This window comes from Hyperolius riggenbachi, chromosome 12 (assembly GCF_040937935.1).
Source record: "Hyperolius riggenbachi isolate aHypRig1 chromosome 12, aHypRig1.pri, whole genome shotgun sequence".
Lineage (NCBI taxonomy): Eukaryota > Metazoa > Chordata > Amphibia > Anura > Hyperoliidae > Hyperolius > Hyperolius riggenbachi.
The window spans coordinates 189,266,230-189,280,060 of NC_090657.1; the positions used below are offsets into that span (position 1 = coordinate 189,266,230).

Sequence of the window (13,831 nt, forward strand, 5' to 3'; positions counted from 1 at the left end):
TCACAAATGACAAATTTAAAGGTAGCCATGCACTGGTCGATTTGCCATCAGATCGACCAACAGATCCCTCTCTGATTGAATCTGATCAGAGAGGGATCGTATGGCTGCCTTTACTGGAAACAGATTGTGAATCGATTTCATGCTGATCTGTGAAGCTGCCCCCAACCCCCCCCCCCCCCCCCCACCCCACCAGCTATTACACATTACTTACTCCGCTGGCGCGAGTCCCCCGGTCTCCGCTGTCTTCTTCTCCGCGCTGGGCTCCAAGTCCGGCTGGCTTCATTGAACTTCCTGTCCGGGGAACAGTAGATGGCGCTCTAATGTTTAAACTTCCTGCTGGGACAGAAAGTTCAGTGAAGCCAGCCGGACTCTGAGGCCAGTGCGGAGAAGGAGAGCGCGGGGACACGCGCCCTGCAGAACAGGTAATGTATTGCTGCTAGTGTCGGTCGTCGGACATTCGAACGCCGCTATCGACGCACTCCCGACCCGCCCGCGATCGAGCAAAATCTTCCACACGGATGGATCGACGGGAATGTTTGATTTTGGACGGAAAACAATCGTTCTGTCAGTGTTTGCGCAACGATTTCACAGCAGATTCGATCAGTGATCGAATCTGCTGTATATCGGTGGGAAATTCGTTAGGTGTATGGGCCCCTTAAGTCAGTTTCCGCTATCTTCCCTAATGTACATGTAGCACTACCCCACCCTCCTGTGCCCCATTCAATTATACTTTACTTACGCCGTCCACCTCTGTCTTCATACTACTTCCGGATAAAACTGGTCTGCTACACATCTGTGAAGCATGCAAAGGCTTTGGAAGCGCTCCTGTTTCAGTGCTTCTGAAGATGGGTGGCTCCATACTGCGCATGCGTGAGCGAGCACACACTTATGCATAAGCAGTACCAAACCGCCAGTCTTCAGAAGCACTCAGGAACACGAGTGCCTCCAAACCAAAGCCTTCGCAGGGCTCACTTACTGAACCAGAGCCTTCCCTGTCCATTGTAGGTGTCAGGGCCCGTTTCCACTTGTGCGGCACGATTTTGACGAGAAAATCGCCGCAACGAATCCGCATGCGGTTTCGTTGCTGTTTATATGCAGATTTTCATGCGGAATCGCTCGCGGTTTTCACAACGCGATTTTAACCATGTCAATGCCGGCATGCATTGACATGGGTTTTAAAACGAAAACGCACGCGGAAACGCCGGGAAAACAGTAGCGTTTTTTCCTATTTAGTTACACTGCAGACGAGTCGTGTGCGGGGTGCGAATTCTGATAGGTCTGCCGTACAAACCGCACAGAAACACGCAGAAGTGGAAACAGGCCCATCCACTTCTATTGCTTGTGCGAATCTGTGTGCAGAAAACGCATCCAGATTCGCTGTAGTGGAAACGGGCCCTCAGACTTTTTGGTTTAAAATCACTTCACTCTCACATGTCTAACGCCTGATCTGCTTGCTTGTTTAGGGTCTATAGCTAAAAGGATCAGAGGATAGTCAGGCAATGTGCAATGTTTAAAAGGAAATCTAGTAGCCTCCATTTTCCTCACTTCAGTTGTCCTTTATGCTGGGAATATACCATGAGATAGTTTGGCAGATAGATGGTTCAATAGATAATTTCCAACAGGTCCGATCTGCTTTTCGATTGTTTTTCTGATCGATTTCTCATAGAAGTGAATGAAAGTCGATCGGACAGTATATCTGCTGAAAAATCTCATTCTGTATTCCCAGCATTAACCACTTCAGGATTCTGCGTACGCATAAGTACGCCCCTGAATCCTGAAGCGGTTTCCATTCAAGCGGCCGTTCCATGTCAGTTCACGGAGGGTGTCTCCGTGAACACCCTGCGAGCCTCCGATCGCGGCTCGCAGGGTAAATGTAAACAGGCGGGGAAGATCTTCCCCGCTGTTTACATACATACGGCGCTGCTGAGCAACAGCGCCATGACGGAGATCGGCGATCCCCGGCCTCTGGTTGGCCGGGGATCGCCCGCATCTGATAGGCTAAAGCCTATCCTATCCGGCGCAGGACGGCTTTCCGTCCTGCGCCGCACACAGGGGACGGCAGAGGGAGGACTAGTGCTGCGGAGGCCCCCCCCCCCACTAGGCACAGCAGCGCGGCGGCGATCAGACCCCAGGGGGAAGTCTGACCGCCCTGCCTGATTTCTGATCTGTGCTGCGGGCTGAAGAGCCCCCGCAGCACAGATCAGCTAAACCACCCGGAATCCGGAAGTGGTTAAACTAAATACACACTTTGAATAATTGTGGCTTGGGAAGGTCATGAGTGACTGTTTCTGGGAACGATCATTGCACAGACACATTGGCAGACTTTTCTTTCCTATAGAACAGGGGAAATTGAACAAAATATGCCCCACTGCAGTGAGAGATGATCAGTGAGATGGCTTCTTTTTTCCTGGCTTGATGCAGTTTTTGTAGCAGTTTTCAGTGGATAAGGCTGGCCCAATCCCAATCTTCATACAAAGTGCTACAATATGTGCATCCTACAGCAGAGTTCCCCAACATGCACAGGTGAGGTAATTAGTGTCTCAGCAGAGCTGATTAGCAACCTCTGTGGATTTCAACAAAACATGCACTGTTGGTGGGCCTTGAGGACAGTATTGGGGAATACTGTCCTACAGTATATAATAATTTCACTGTCCCTTCTTCCTCCTGTGTCTGTGCGTCCGTTGTTCCATGGCGCGTCAGTGCAGCATGTGGGCGGACTTCGGGCATCGGTCATGGATGGGCAGTCCTGCGTGTGTTGCGTGGGTGCAGCCGTGTGCGCGAAACACACACCCATTGGCCTACAGGCTGTTATTTAACAGGCAGGCCGCTTTTTTTTTTTTTTTCTTTTTTACAAATTTGCAATTCAGTGATCATCTCTAAAGGTGCCCATTAACGGTACAATTTTTCACTAAATGCTATCTTTCGATGCAATTTCGCTTGTAACTAATAGGAAGGCAATTATCGATTGTTCACATTTACTGAACTATTCTTTCTTCAAATGTGATCATAAAATCTAACTTTAGGATCGATTTTATTCTATTTAGCAATCGACCAAAGAATCATTCCTTATTAATTTTCCTTTATAAACCGCAAATTTTGGTACTTATCCGTTAGCCGGGCGCATCCTCTAGGTGGCGACAAAACTCCACCAGAGTTACATCTTTCCCTACTATCCATGTCGGCCTGGAGGGGGAATAGTAATTAGCGCCACCTGCCGGATGCGCCCGGCTAACGGATAAGTACCCAAATTTTCTATACAATTTGATCATATACATTGCAACGGAAGATCGCATTTGGTGAAACAATTGTACCGTTAATGGACACCTCCAGACACATCACTACAGATGTGGACAGTGGCATCGGTGGACACTTGAACTTACCGCTAGATTTGTGAACAATCATACTGGCTGAAAAGCTTTCTGAATATACGAATAATGAAATGACTTGAAGTCAAAATTGAGGGATTACCAGAACTTTTCACACAAACAAAATTGCCACAACTTGTTCTGTGCAAACTATACGAAGGAACAGTAAAATCGCAGCGCATGGCAGTTATAGCGGTACGTCATGGGAACAGCAACTATTGCTCTATTAGCGTTGCTATGGTAACTTGTTAAGCTGCATGTTACCATAACAATGCATGCTGCCCTTTTGCACTAACGGTGAATGAATTAACCTCCCTGGCTGTAAGCCCGACCTCAGTTCGGGCTATGCCGCGTAGGAGGATTTCTCAGGCCCTTGCGCAGCCTGGCCCATGAGCGCTAGGCAGCGCTGAGGGGTGGATTGGGACTCCCGATGACGTCAATGTTCTGAACGGGATTTCCTGTTTGCGCTGATCGCCGGAGGCGATCGGGGGGGGGCGCTATCATGTAGCTAGCGCTAGGCTAGCTACATGATTAAAAAAAAAAAGGTAAAGTGCTGCGCTACCCCCTGGCGCTTTTAATAGACCGCCAGGGAGGTTAACAAAATGAATGTTATGCAAATAGTGACATGCTGGTGTAGCGGATAGCACTCTGGCCTTGCAGCCCTGGGATCTCCAGTTCAGGTCTGGGCCAGGGCAGTATCTGCTTGGAGTTTGTATGTTCTTCGTGTGTTTTTGATTTCCTTACACCTCTCAGAACTTTAAATGGGCTCCCATGCAAAACTAACCTAAAGGTAGCCATACATCTAGCGATTCTGATTCCATCGACTGATCGACTTTTTTAGGCGATTGACTGGTTAATTGAAAGTTGATCAACTAGTGGCCCACGCACTACAAGCAATATCCTATGCCATTCCCCTTCACTAATCGATCTGACCGATGTTGTCTCCATGCTCTGAATGCAAATATCAATTCAGAGTTGATCGAATGATGCATAAACAGTAGCCAATTCCTGTGCGGTTGACGATGGCTTGCATCTTGCTCGATTGACCAAGCTGGTCTAGTCGACGTGAGATCAGCCACTTTTCATTGATTGGGCACACTCGATTCTCTCTAGATTCCCTCGTGATTGGATAAAATGATCGAATCGACTGGTCAATTGTACAGCAAAATCGCTAGATGTATGAGCACCTTTAGGATATGATCGGGACACTAGACTAGGACTATGGTAAGGATAATTATTAATTGATAAAGCGCCAACATATTGTATTTCATGGCTGTACAGAGTAAACAAACATCAGGTACGTAATACAGGGAATAGTATATACACAATATCTGCATTGGTGCATAAAGGTGCTTGCTAATGACACAATCTTTTCTGTACCATCTTACCTCTTCTATATTGGGGGGGGGGGGGGGGCGCTAACTAAAATATCCATTTAACCACTTGAGTACCAGAGGTTTATACCTGCCTAGTGACCAGGCCATTTTTTACACTTCGGCACTTATCAACTTTAACGATTTATTGCTTGGTCATACAATGACCATACAATTATTAAAAAAAAAATTTTAACCTCCCTGGCGTTTTGATTGCGGCGCACGGCCGCGGGAGTTTTTTCTTCTATATACAGCTAGCTACATGCCCCCCCCCCCTCCTTTAGTTATCCCACCCACCTCTCCGATCGCCGCCGGCGATCATACCCAACAGGAAATCCTGTTCTGAAGGGTTTTCCTGTATGGGCTTCCCCAGTCGCCATGGCAACGATCGGAATGACGTCATCAGGGGGAGTCCCAATCCACCCCATAGTGCAGCCTGGCGATGATTGGCCAGGCTGCGCAAGGGATCTGCAGGGGGGGGGGCCTTCTTTCGCGGCGGATCGGCGGCGATCGCAACAAACACGCAGCTAGCAGAGTGGTAGCTGCGTGTTTGAAAAAAAAAATTATGCAAATCGGCCCACCAGGGCCCGAGCTGAGCTCGTCCGTAACGCCCAGGAGGTAAAAAAAACAACAACCTACAGATAAGTTAATTTGGTTCCCCCTAAATTGGCCCGAGACTAAAAGGTGCAATCACTACACTATATATACATAGACATGTGCCTGTGGCAGGGATTAGATTGTGAGTCCCAAGGGGGACAAGTCCTTGCTCTGTATAGTGCTGCGTAAGATGTCAGCGCTATATGAATTAAAAAAAAAACAGCCTGACCGCAGTGCCCCGCTTTGTTTACTGACGGGCGCTCGCGTATACTCTCGCTCCTCGCGAGATGACGCCATGTGGTGTCCTGGAGGAACAAGAGAGCCACTCTGCTGCCGCCAATCTAGGCAGTCGGCACATGGTTTAAAGTATATTCACTCAGTTTACCCTTCTACTATATAGAAATAGATTTGGTAACATTCGATTAAAAAAAAAGTATAATTAGTGGGCACCCTTAATACAGTTTCAACAGTAATTACAGTGACAAATGGAATTTCCTAAACATTCGGTTCATCATGTTACAAGACACAAAAGGATGAGTGCCCTGCCTTGTGAGTTTAGATAGTGAGCTCCTCCTGGTACTGTATATAGTCGTTTTACTTACTGTCCTCAAGGTGCTGCAGAAGATGTCAGTGCTATATAAATAAATAATATGGTAGGAGATTAGACTCTATAACTATGATAGGATTAGATTGTGAGCGCCTCTGAGGACAGTTGGTGACATGGCTATGTGCTCTGTAAAGTGCTGCAGAATGTCAGTGCTACATAAAGACATAATAATGTGAAAGGGCATCAGACTATGACTGTGGTAGGGATTAGCTCCTCTGAGGACCACAGCCCTGCAGAATATTTCAGTGCTATATAGTTGACAAGACAATATATACTCTGTACAGCGCTGCGTAAGATGTCGGCGCTATATAAATACATACTAATAATATGGTAGAGACCTTAGACTATGACTGTGGTAGGGATTAGATTGTGAGCTTCCCTGAGGACAGTGTACTCTGTAATGTGCTGCAGATGAAGTCAGAGCTATATAAATACATATGGTAGAGCATTAGACTATGACTATGATAGGGATTAGATTGTGAGCTCCTCTGAGGACAACCTGTGACATCACTATACATTCTATAAAGTGCTGCAGAAGAGGTCAGTGCTGTGTACAGTAAATACATAATAGTGATAGTGGTGTAGAAAAGAGAAAAATCTTACTCCCAATATAATTGTATACCCAAATATGTAGTATCATTCTAGATGTAAGGGACACCCTGCTCACTGCCCTCCATATTGAGAAATGGTGTCTTATGTCACTGCTTTCAACTGCAGAGCAGTATATTTAGGCATTTAGGAGTACCTGATAATTTTACTTGTATTCACCATGAATTCACAGATTGGTTCTGTTAAGCGCTTTTTTTTTTTTTCTTGCATGTAAGGGCTCGTTTCCACTATTGCGATGGGGAATCGCCTGGATTCCACCGCTAATAAAATCGCATATCCAAAAAAGAAAGAAAAAGAAAGAGGCCTTGCACATCACTAAAACTTCACTTTTAATTAATCCAGATGAAAGGCATACATTACATCTCCTTTGAGGTGGAAAGAGAGGTACAGGCAGATAGGAAGGTCGACAGCCGTTTCGCGCCGATTATGTGTAGTGGCGCATCATCAGGACAACCACCCCCTTTGTCATCCCCCTTAAATAAGTGTAACACTCACCCCGTATGAGCAGCCGCCATCAATCAGCCTTGGGTGCGCCCTTGGTGCATGGAACGCACGCTAGCAAAACCGCCGTGTCTCTGTGTAACTTCCTAGCCGTGGGACGCAAACCCGGAAGCTGGCGTCACATCCATACGGCGCCCTGGGTAACACGCAACGTCGGGTCAATGCGTCAGATATGACGCTATACGTCTCCGCATGAGTCTCCCAAAAAAAGAACTTTCCACCAGAGGGCAAACGGGAGCTGTGTAACCACACACCCAATTGTATAAAGCCACCCCGGCTGCATAAACAGTCACTCTGCTGCCATCTAATGTGCAAATATATAATTACATCCAAAAAGGCATAAATAGAATTATAGCAGCAGATAGACTAATCATTATAATACAGATGGCCGCTGCTCTCAGACTACACCATTGTCAAGACGGAATTACATATCCATGTAACCTACATAGAGTTACAGAAAACAGTCCATCTCCTTTGGGGAGGGGGGGGGAAAGATTTATATATATATATAGTATTAATTAAATACTCACCACCCATATGAGATGGACTGGACAGCAAGACCCATGGTGATTCTGTTTGGGCAATAAGACAATTAAAATACATAGAGAGGTAACAAATGCAGGATACTAACAATTAAAACCTAAAACAAAGAATCTCAGATGAATACGGCCAAGTTATTTCTTTCATTAAGACCCAAAGGTCCAACTGCATCAAAGTACGAATTCCAATAGCTCTCTCTCTCTCTGCAAAAGCCTACGATGCCAGTCACCCCCTCTTTTGTCATGCCCCACTTGTTCTAAACCTAGGAATCTGTTTGGTCACGTCACTATTGTGAACCTCCCGCATATGGTCCATCACCCTAGGGCAACCCTCTCCGCTGTGGACGGACCTGCAATGGGCCTGATATATATCCTTAAGCATATTCGTGGTTTCTCCCACATAAATACGCCTACAAGGACATACAAGTGCATAGACCAAGCCTCTGGTCCGACAGTTAATGAACTGTCTAATCTTGCACGTCCGTCCAAAGCGGGTAAAGGTGTCACCCAATTCAATAAAATTGCAGCAGGAACACCTTTGGCATCTGAAATTTCCTTTGGGACGATTGGAGCCTAACCAACATGAGGTTTGTGGACTGATGAACTCACTATGTGAAAGTTTGTCCTTTAAGTTAGGAACACGTTTATAGGAAACGCAGGGATAAAGGGTACTCCTAGATTTTAGCATTTTATCCTGTTGGATGATCCACCAGTTTTTTCTAATCATTTGTTGAATACACTGAAACATGGGAGAATACATAAAATGCATAAAGAATCTCTCTTGTGAAACAGACCTATTGAGCCTTTTAGTATACGATAATAGTGAGGTTCTATCTCTGGAAGCAGCCCTGGAAAATGCCCGCTGAATAACTTGTGATTGATACCCCCTTTGTTGCAGCCTCTGTCCTAAATCGTCTGACTGTTCTATAAAATCTTCCCAGCAACTGGCATTTCTTCGTAGCCTCAAAAACTGCCCATAGGGGACCCCCCTGAGAGTAGAAGTAGGGTGGTAACTTTTTGAATTAAGTAAGGAGTTGACAGCCGTCTGTTTCCTATAGGTTTTAGTCAATATCACCCCCTCTTGTATCTTTATGTCTAGATCTAAAAAGTCCAATTGTTGGTCACCCCAGGTGTAAGTAAAAGACACGTTGACATCATTGGACCCAAGATAGTCCATGAATAATTTAAATTCATCTTGTGGCCCCTCCCATATGATCAAAATATCATCTATGTAGCGGATCCAGAGTTTAATCCGATCCAGGAACCCATTCCTCGATGAGTGAGTAAGCCAGGGTGGCTTTATTCAATTGGGTGTGTGGTTACACAGCTCCTGTTTGCCCTCTGGTGGAAAGTTCTTTTTTTGGGAGACGCATGCGGAGACGTATAGCGTCATATCTGACGCATTGACCCGACGTTGCATGTTACCCAGGGCGCCGTACGGATGTGACGCCAGCTTCCGGGTTTGCGTCCCACGGCTAGGAAGTTACACAGAGACACGGCGGTTTTGCTAGCGTGCGTTCCATGCACCAAGGGCGCACCCAAGGCTGATTGATGGCGGCTGCTCATACGGGGTGAGTGTTACACTTATTTAAGGGGGGGATGACAAAGGGGGTGGTTGTCCTGATGATGCGCCACTACACATAATCGGCGCAAAACGGCTGTCGACCTCCCTATCTGCCTGTACCTCTCTTTCCACCTCAAAGGAGATGTAATGTATGCCTTTTATCTGGATTAATTAAAAGTGAAGTTTTAGTGATGTGCAAGGCCTCTTTTTCTTTTTTTGATATGAACTGTTGCAATAGTTATTGGCCTTCTGCACTCTGTGTTTAAAACATAAAGCCATTCCTGTGCACGGAGCTATATCTACTCTATTGGGCTGATAAAATCGCATGCGGATGCAATTCCCCATGCGTTTTTTGCTGCGAATTCGCATAGGTGAGGGTATATGCGATTTTTAACCATGTCACTGCCTGTGTGAATTTACATCGGTACCTATGTGAATTCGCGGCAAAAAACGCATGGGGAAACGCATGCGATTTCCCTATTAAATACATTGCATGCGATTCGCATGCATTCCACTCTCAGGCGAATTCGTTGGCTCTCTTGTGCGTTTTTCACCGCTCAAAAAACGCACATCACCAACGCAACAGTGGAAACGGGCCCATTCACTTGCATACCATGTGCGAATCCGCATGCGTTGGACGCATGCGGATTCGCGATAGTGGAAACGAGCTTTTACTCCTTTTTTTCTGAGCTTCAGCTGGACCTGTTCTTTCCCCAGATAGATTGCTCTAGCCTGTTGATTCAATAGGCTAAGATTCCAGGCCTGCATTTGTGAGGATATCGGGCACAAACGGCCTCAGTGGAAATTGGCCCATAGAGGTAAAACTCAAGTTAGTTACCGGCAGTAAATTTTAATGAGCTTTTGCTACCTGACCCCTGGCATTTGTCCAGCCCTCTATCCTGATTCCGATTCTTTTAAGCTAAATCCCTACCAGAATATGGATTGGGGAAGCTGTGGTGACACGACCCGACGAGCGTTCCGTCTTCAACCGCAGGAACACATAACTGCACACAACTGCCGCGAACGATAGTTCAAACGTTTGTGGTACTTTGGGCAGTAGTCGCCGGGGATCTTAAAGATTTGCTCCGTCGTGATGGTCGTGAGGGCCATGCGTCGCAAGAGAATAGTGCCAACGCACCCATGGCGAATCACTGGGAAAAAAAATCGCTCCGTGGGTACGGATTTTTAGGGCCCTTTCAAACAGAGTGTTGTGTTGCGATGCAACATAACCAAAAAGATGCACTGTGCTTTATTATCGCTGTGGTGCGTTTTTTTTTTGTTTGTTTGTTTTTTTTACTTGGTCTCTAACCATAGTTTTTTGTTTGTTTTTGTGTTTCAGACTTATACTGGGCCATTTGTTTACTATGTGAGAGCTGCTTTAATTGATGAGGACATAAGACTTGTATTAAACAACATGGGTTACGTCCAAGAACATGGGACCACCTACAGGCTAAAAGAACATGTTGACACAACGCAAGTAAAAAGAGTTGCTTTTGAACTTTTTTTGGCTCGGGTGGAGTGCGAACTTCTGCTTGAAATTTATTTACAAGTTAAGGATAAAGGCTACCTCGAGGTTGATGTGGTGAACGAGCGAAAGAACAGCAATGAGGACGTGAGGGGCTGCACGGACGAAATGAAGAGGAGGACAGAGTGCAAAGAGAGCCTGAACATCTCTATGGCCAGGATGGTCCTTCAGAAATCGGCCAGTGAGCGAGCTCCATCCAAGGATTATTTCAAACAAAAGGTGACAAAGCCTTCTAAATCAGTTGATGCCTATGACAGCTACTGGGACAGTAAAAATAAGGCTCCCCTTACGGCCTCTATAAACCTGAGAAAAGATCCCATTCTTGTAGATGCAGAGGACGATCTCAAAGACGAAATCATACGGCCCTCTCCATCTCTACTAACCATGTCTAGCTCGTTGCATGGCTGCTCTGACGAAATATTAAATTTCTCGTCCAACCCTAACGGTCTTGTCCGGTCAAACGCTACCTACGGTTATTATTCAGCTGATGACGAAGTTGACTTGTACACGGATATTGATTCTAGGATGATCAACGTTAAGCGGCAGGACCTTGGCAAGACTGACGTTTGGCTCTTCGAAAATAAGATGAATCCGTCTCACCACAAGCGTTCGCTTTTAGCCAAAGAGACAGTTTTCATGAAGTGCCAAAGCTGCGGCGTGTCTTCTGGAGGTCCCTTATGCCAAAAGTGCGACAGTTTGTATATCTATCGCCCCGACGGCCCCACGCTCAAACAGAGCAACCTGGCGATCAAGACGTCAATTCCGAATGACAGTTATTCTTCGGGCTCCGGGTTACGCGAGAAATCGCCTTACGTCAGCTCGTCCCAAGAACGGCCTTCTCAGCAAAACCCCAAAATGAAGATGTCCTCCTCGCCGCGCTGCAGCTTCTGCAACAAGTCAGGTGCTTCTCACACCTGCACAATCTGCTCCAAAGTCGCGTGCGATACTTGCCTCTATGCCTACGCCCATGAACACTGTTGTCGGAAAAGTGATTATCACAAGTTTGCACCAAACAATCAACTCAATTATAAATCTTCTCAGCTCGCCCATCTTGTGTACAGATAAACTCTTTTTTTCATTTTTTTTTTTTTTAAAGGGCTAAAGGACAGGACCTTCAGACTTACTCTATTGACCGCTAAAAAAACAAAACTAAAACACACAGCAGACAGTTTGAAAAGGAGATTATAATCCATATCAGTGTTTTCATGGTCTCTTGTGATTCTTGCTGCTACACCATGGTGCAATAAGTCCTTGTAGGCTTGCTATTTAAATTAAAGTCTGACATAGAGCAACGTTCATCCGCATAAAACAAAAAAAGTATACAAAAACAAAAAAAGCCATTATGGTTTTGCTTCTAGTGTTGGAAAAAATCTTAGCTCTACAGGTGAAGTTATTCTCCACTCATTCATTTTTAATTTCTATAGCAAGCAAGCACTTAACGAGAGGATTTGTTAGGTAAGCACGTGTCAAATGCTCAGTTCTAAGAGGTATTTTTTTATTTTACAGATGTATATACCAGAATTATTATAACTATATCTAAGCCCCTCTCTGCGTAACTGAATTTTTTTTTTTTTTTTAAACTCTGAAATATTTATGCAATCATGAAATTGTAAGCGATTCTTAACAGTTATTCTACTTTAGCTGTTGATGTCTGGTTTGCATGCGGTGATTCTGCAAAGTGGTATTTAAGATTCGGTGTCTGGGTGTTCGTTCTTGCTGAGAAGGTTGGCGATCATTTCTTCTTCTAATCTATGGCAGTTTTTTCTGTGTATACTGTAGGTAAGTCGTTGGAGCTTAGAAGCTGTTCATTTTCTTTTTTTCTTTTTTTTTTTTTTTTTTTCTTTTTTAAGTTGTGTTTCCTAGCAGACAAAAGGCCAGTGTACAAAATTGCAGAATATTAAAAAAAAAAGAAAAACAAAAAAACTGTGTTCAGACTCATGTTTTGCTGGAGATCGTAATATCATTCTATTAAATAAAGGCAGATGTAGGTTATTTTCTGAGAAGGGAACTTAACGTGTGTGTGTGTGTGTGTGTGTGTGTGTGTGTGTGTGTGTGTAGTGTGTTAGTGTGTGTGTTAGTGTGTGTGTTAGTGTGTGTGTTAGTGTGTGTGTTAGTGTGTGTGTTAGTGTGTGTGTTAGTGTGTGTGTTAGTGTGTGTGTTAGTGTGTGTGTTAGTGTGTGTGTTAGTGTGTGTGTTAGTGTGTGTGTTAGTGTGTGTTAGTGTGTGTAGTGTGTGTGTCTGCTTCCGGACTTGACAATTTGCTGTCTGTTAACCTCATTGCATTGTGGGAAATAAAAGCTTTTTGCAACTGCCAAGTAATCAACATCTCCCTGTGTGCATATACTGAAGACAGCGATGAAGGACGGGCGAGCGGGACACATCGGTGCTCTAGTTGCTGCGGGGAGCACCCGTAGCCTAGCACCCATTTTTTAATGGGCGGGCTTTTTTTTTACTAGTAATTTAATATCCCCTCTTGACATACATATTAACCAGTTCACCCCCAAGGGTTTTTATCCTAACGGACCAGAGCAATTTTCAGTTGTCAGCGCTCCTCCCTTTTATTCCCTAATAACTTTATTACTACTTATCACAAGAAAATGATCTATACCTCGTTTTTTTCGCCACCAATTAGGCTTTCTGTGGATAGTACATTTTGCTAAGAATTTTTTTATTCTAAATGCATTTTAATGAGAAAAACAGAAAAAAAAAGAAAAAAAATCATTATTTCTCAGTGTTCAGCCTTTATAGTTTTAAAATTAAACATTCTCCTGTGGATAAAACAAACACGTTGTATTTGCCCAGTGGTCCCGATAATTAAACCGTTTAGATTATGTCCCTACCACAATGTATGGTGACAGTATATTATTTTGAAATATAAGTGGTTATTTTTCTGTTTGTTCTGGCCATAATTACAAGCCCCTATGTAATAAATTAAAATTAATTTTCCCCCATAAAATATAGAATAAAAAAAAGCTGAGTCCCTAAGGCAACTATTTTTTTTTTTTTTTTAAGCTGATTTTTTTTTTTACAAGTGTTTTTTTTGGGGGGGAGGGTTGGAAGTGTAATTTTATTAATGATGTGTATATACTTGAAAATGTATGTATTTTGTAAGTGTAATATACTTTTTGGCCACAAGATGGCGCTGGTGAAC

General features: G+C 44.5%; 1 protein-coding gene across 1 annotated transcript in view; it reads left to right on the forward strand.

Annotated features, from left to right (window-relative positions):
• The window catches only part of SPATA2 (spermatogenesis associated 2), a 49,384-nt gene extending 36,781 nt beyond the window's left edge, over positions 1 to 12,603 (forward strand). Inside the window, exon 3 of the mRNA XM_068264098.1 lies at positions 10,495 to 12,603. Within this exon, the coding sequence (XP_068120199.1) occupies positions 10,495 to 11,745 (1,251 nt within the window). The 3' untranslated portion in view covers positions 11,746 to 12,603. The remainder of the gene's footprint in view (positions 1 to 10,494) is intronic.
• Positions 12,604 to 13,831: the final 1,228 nt, after the last annotated feature.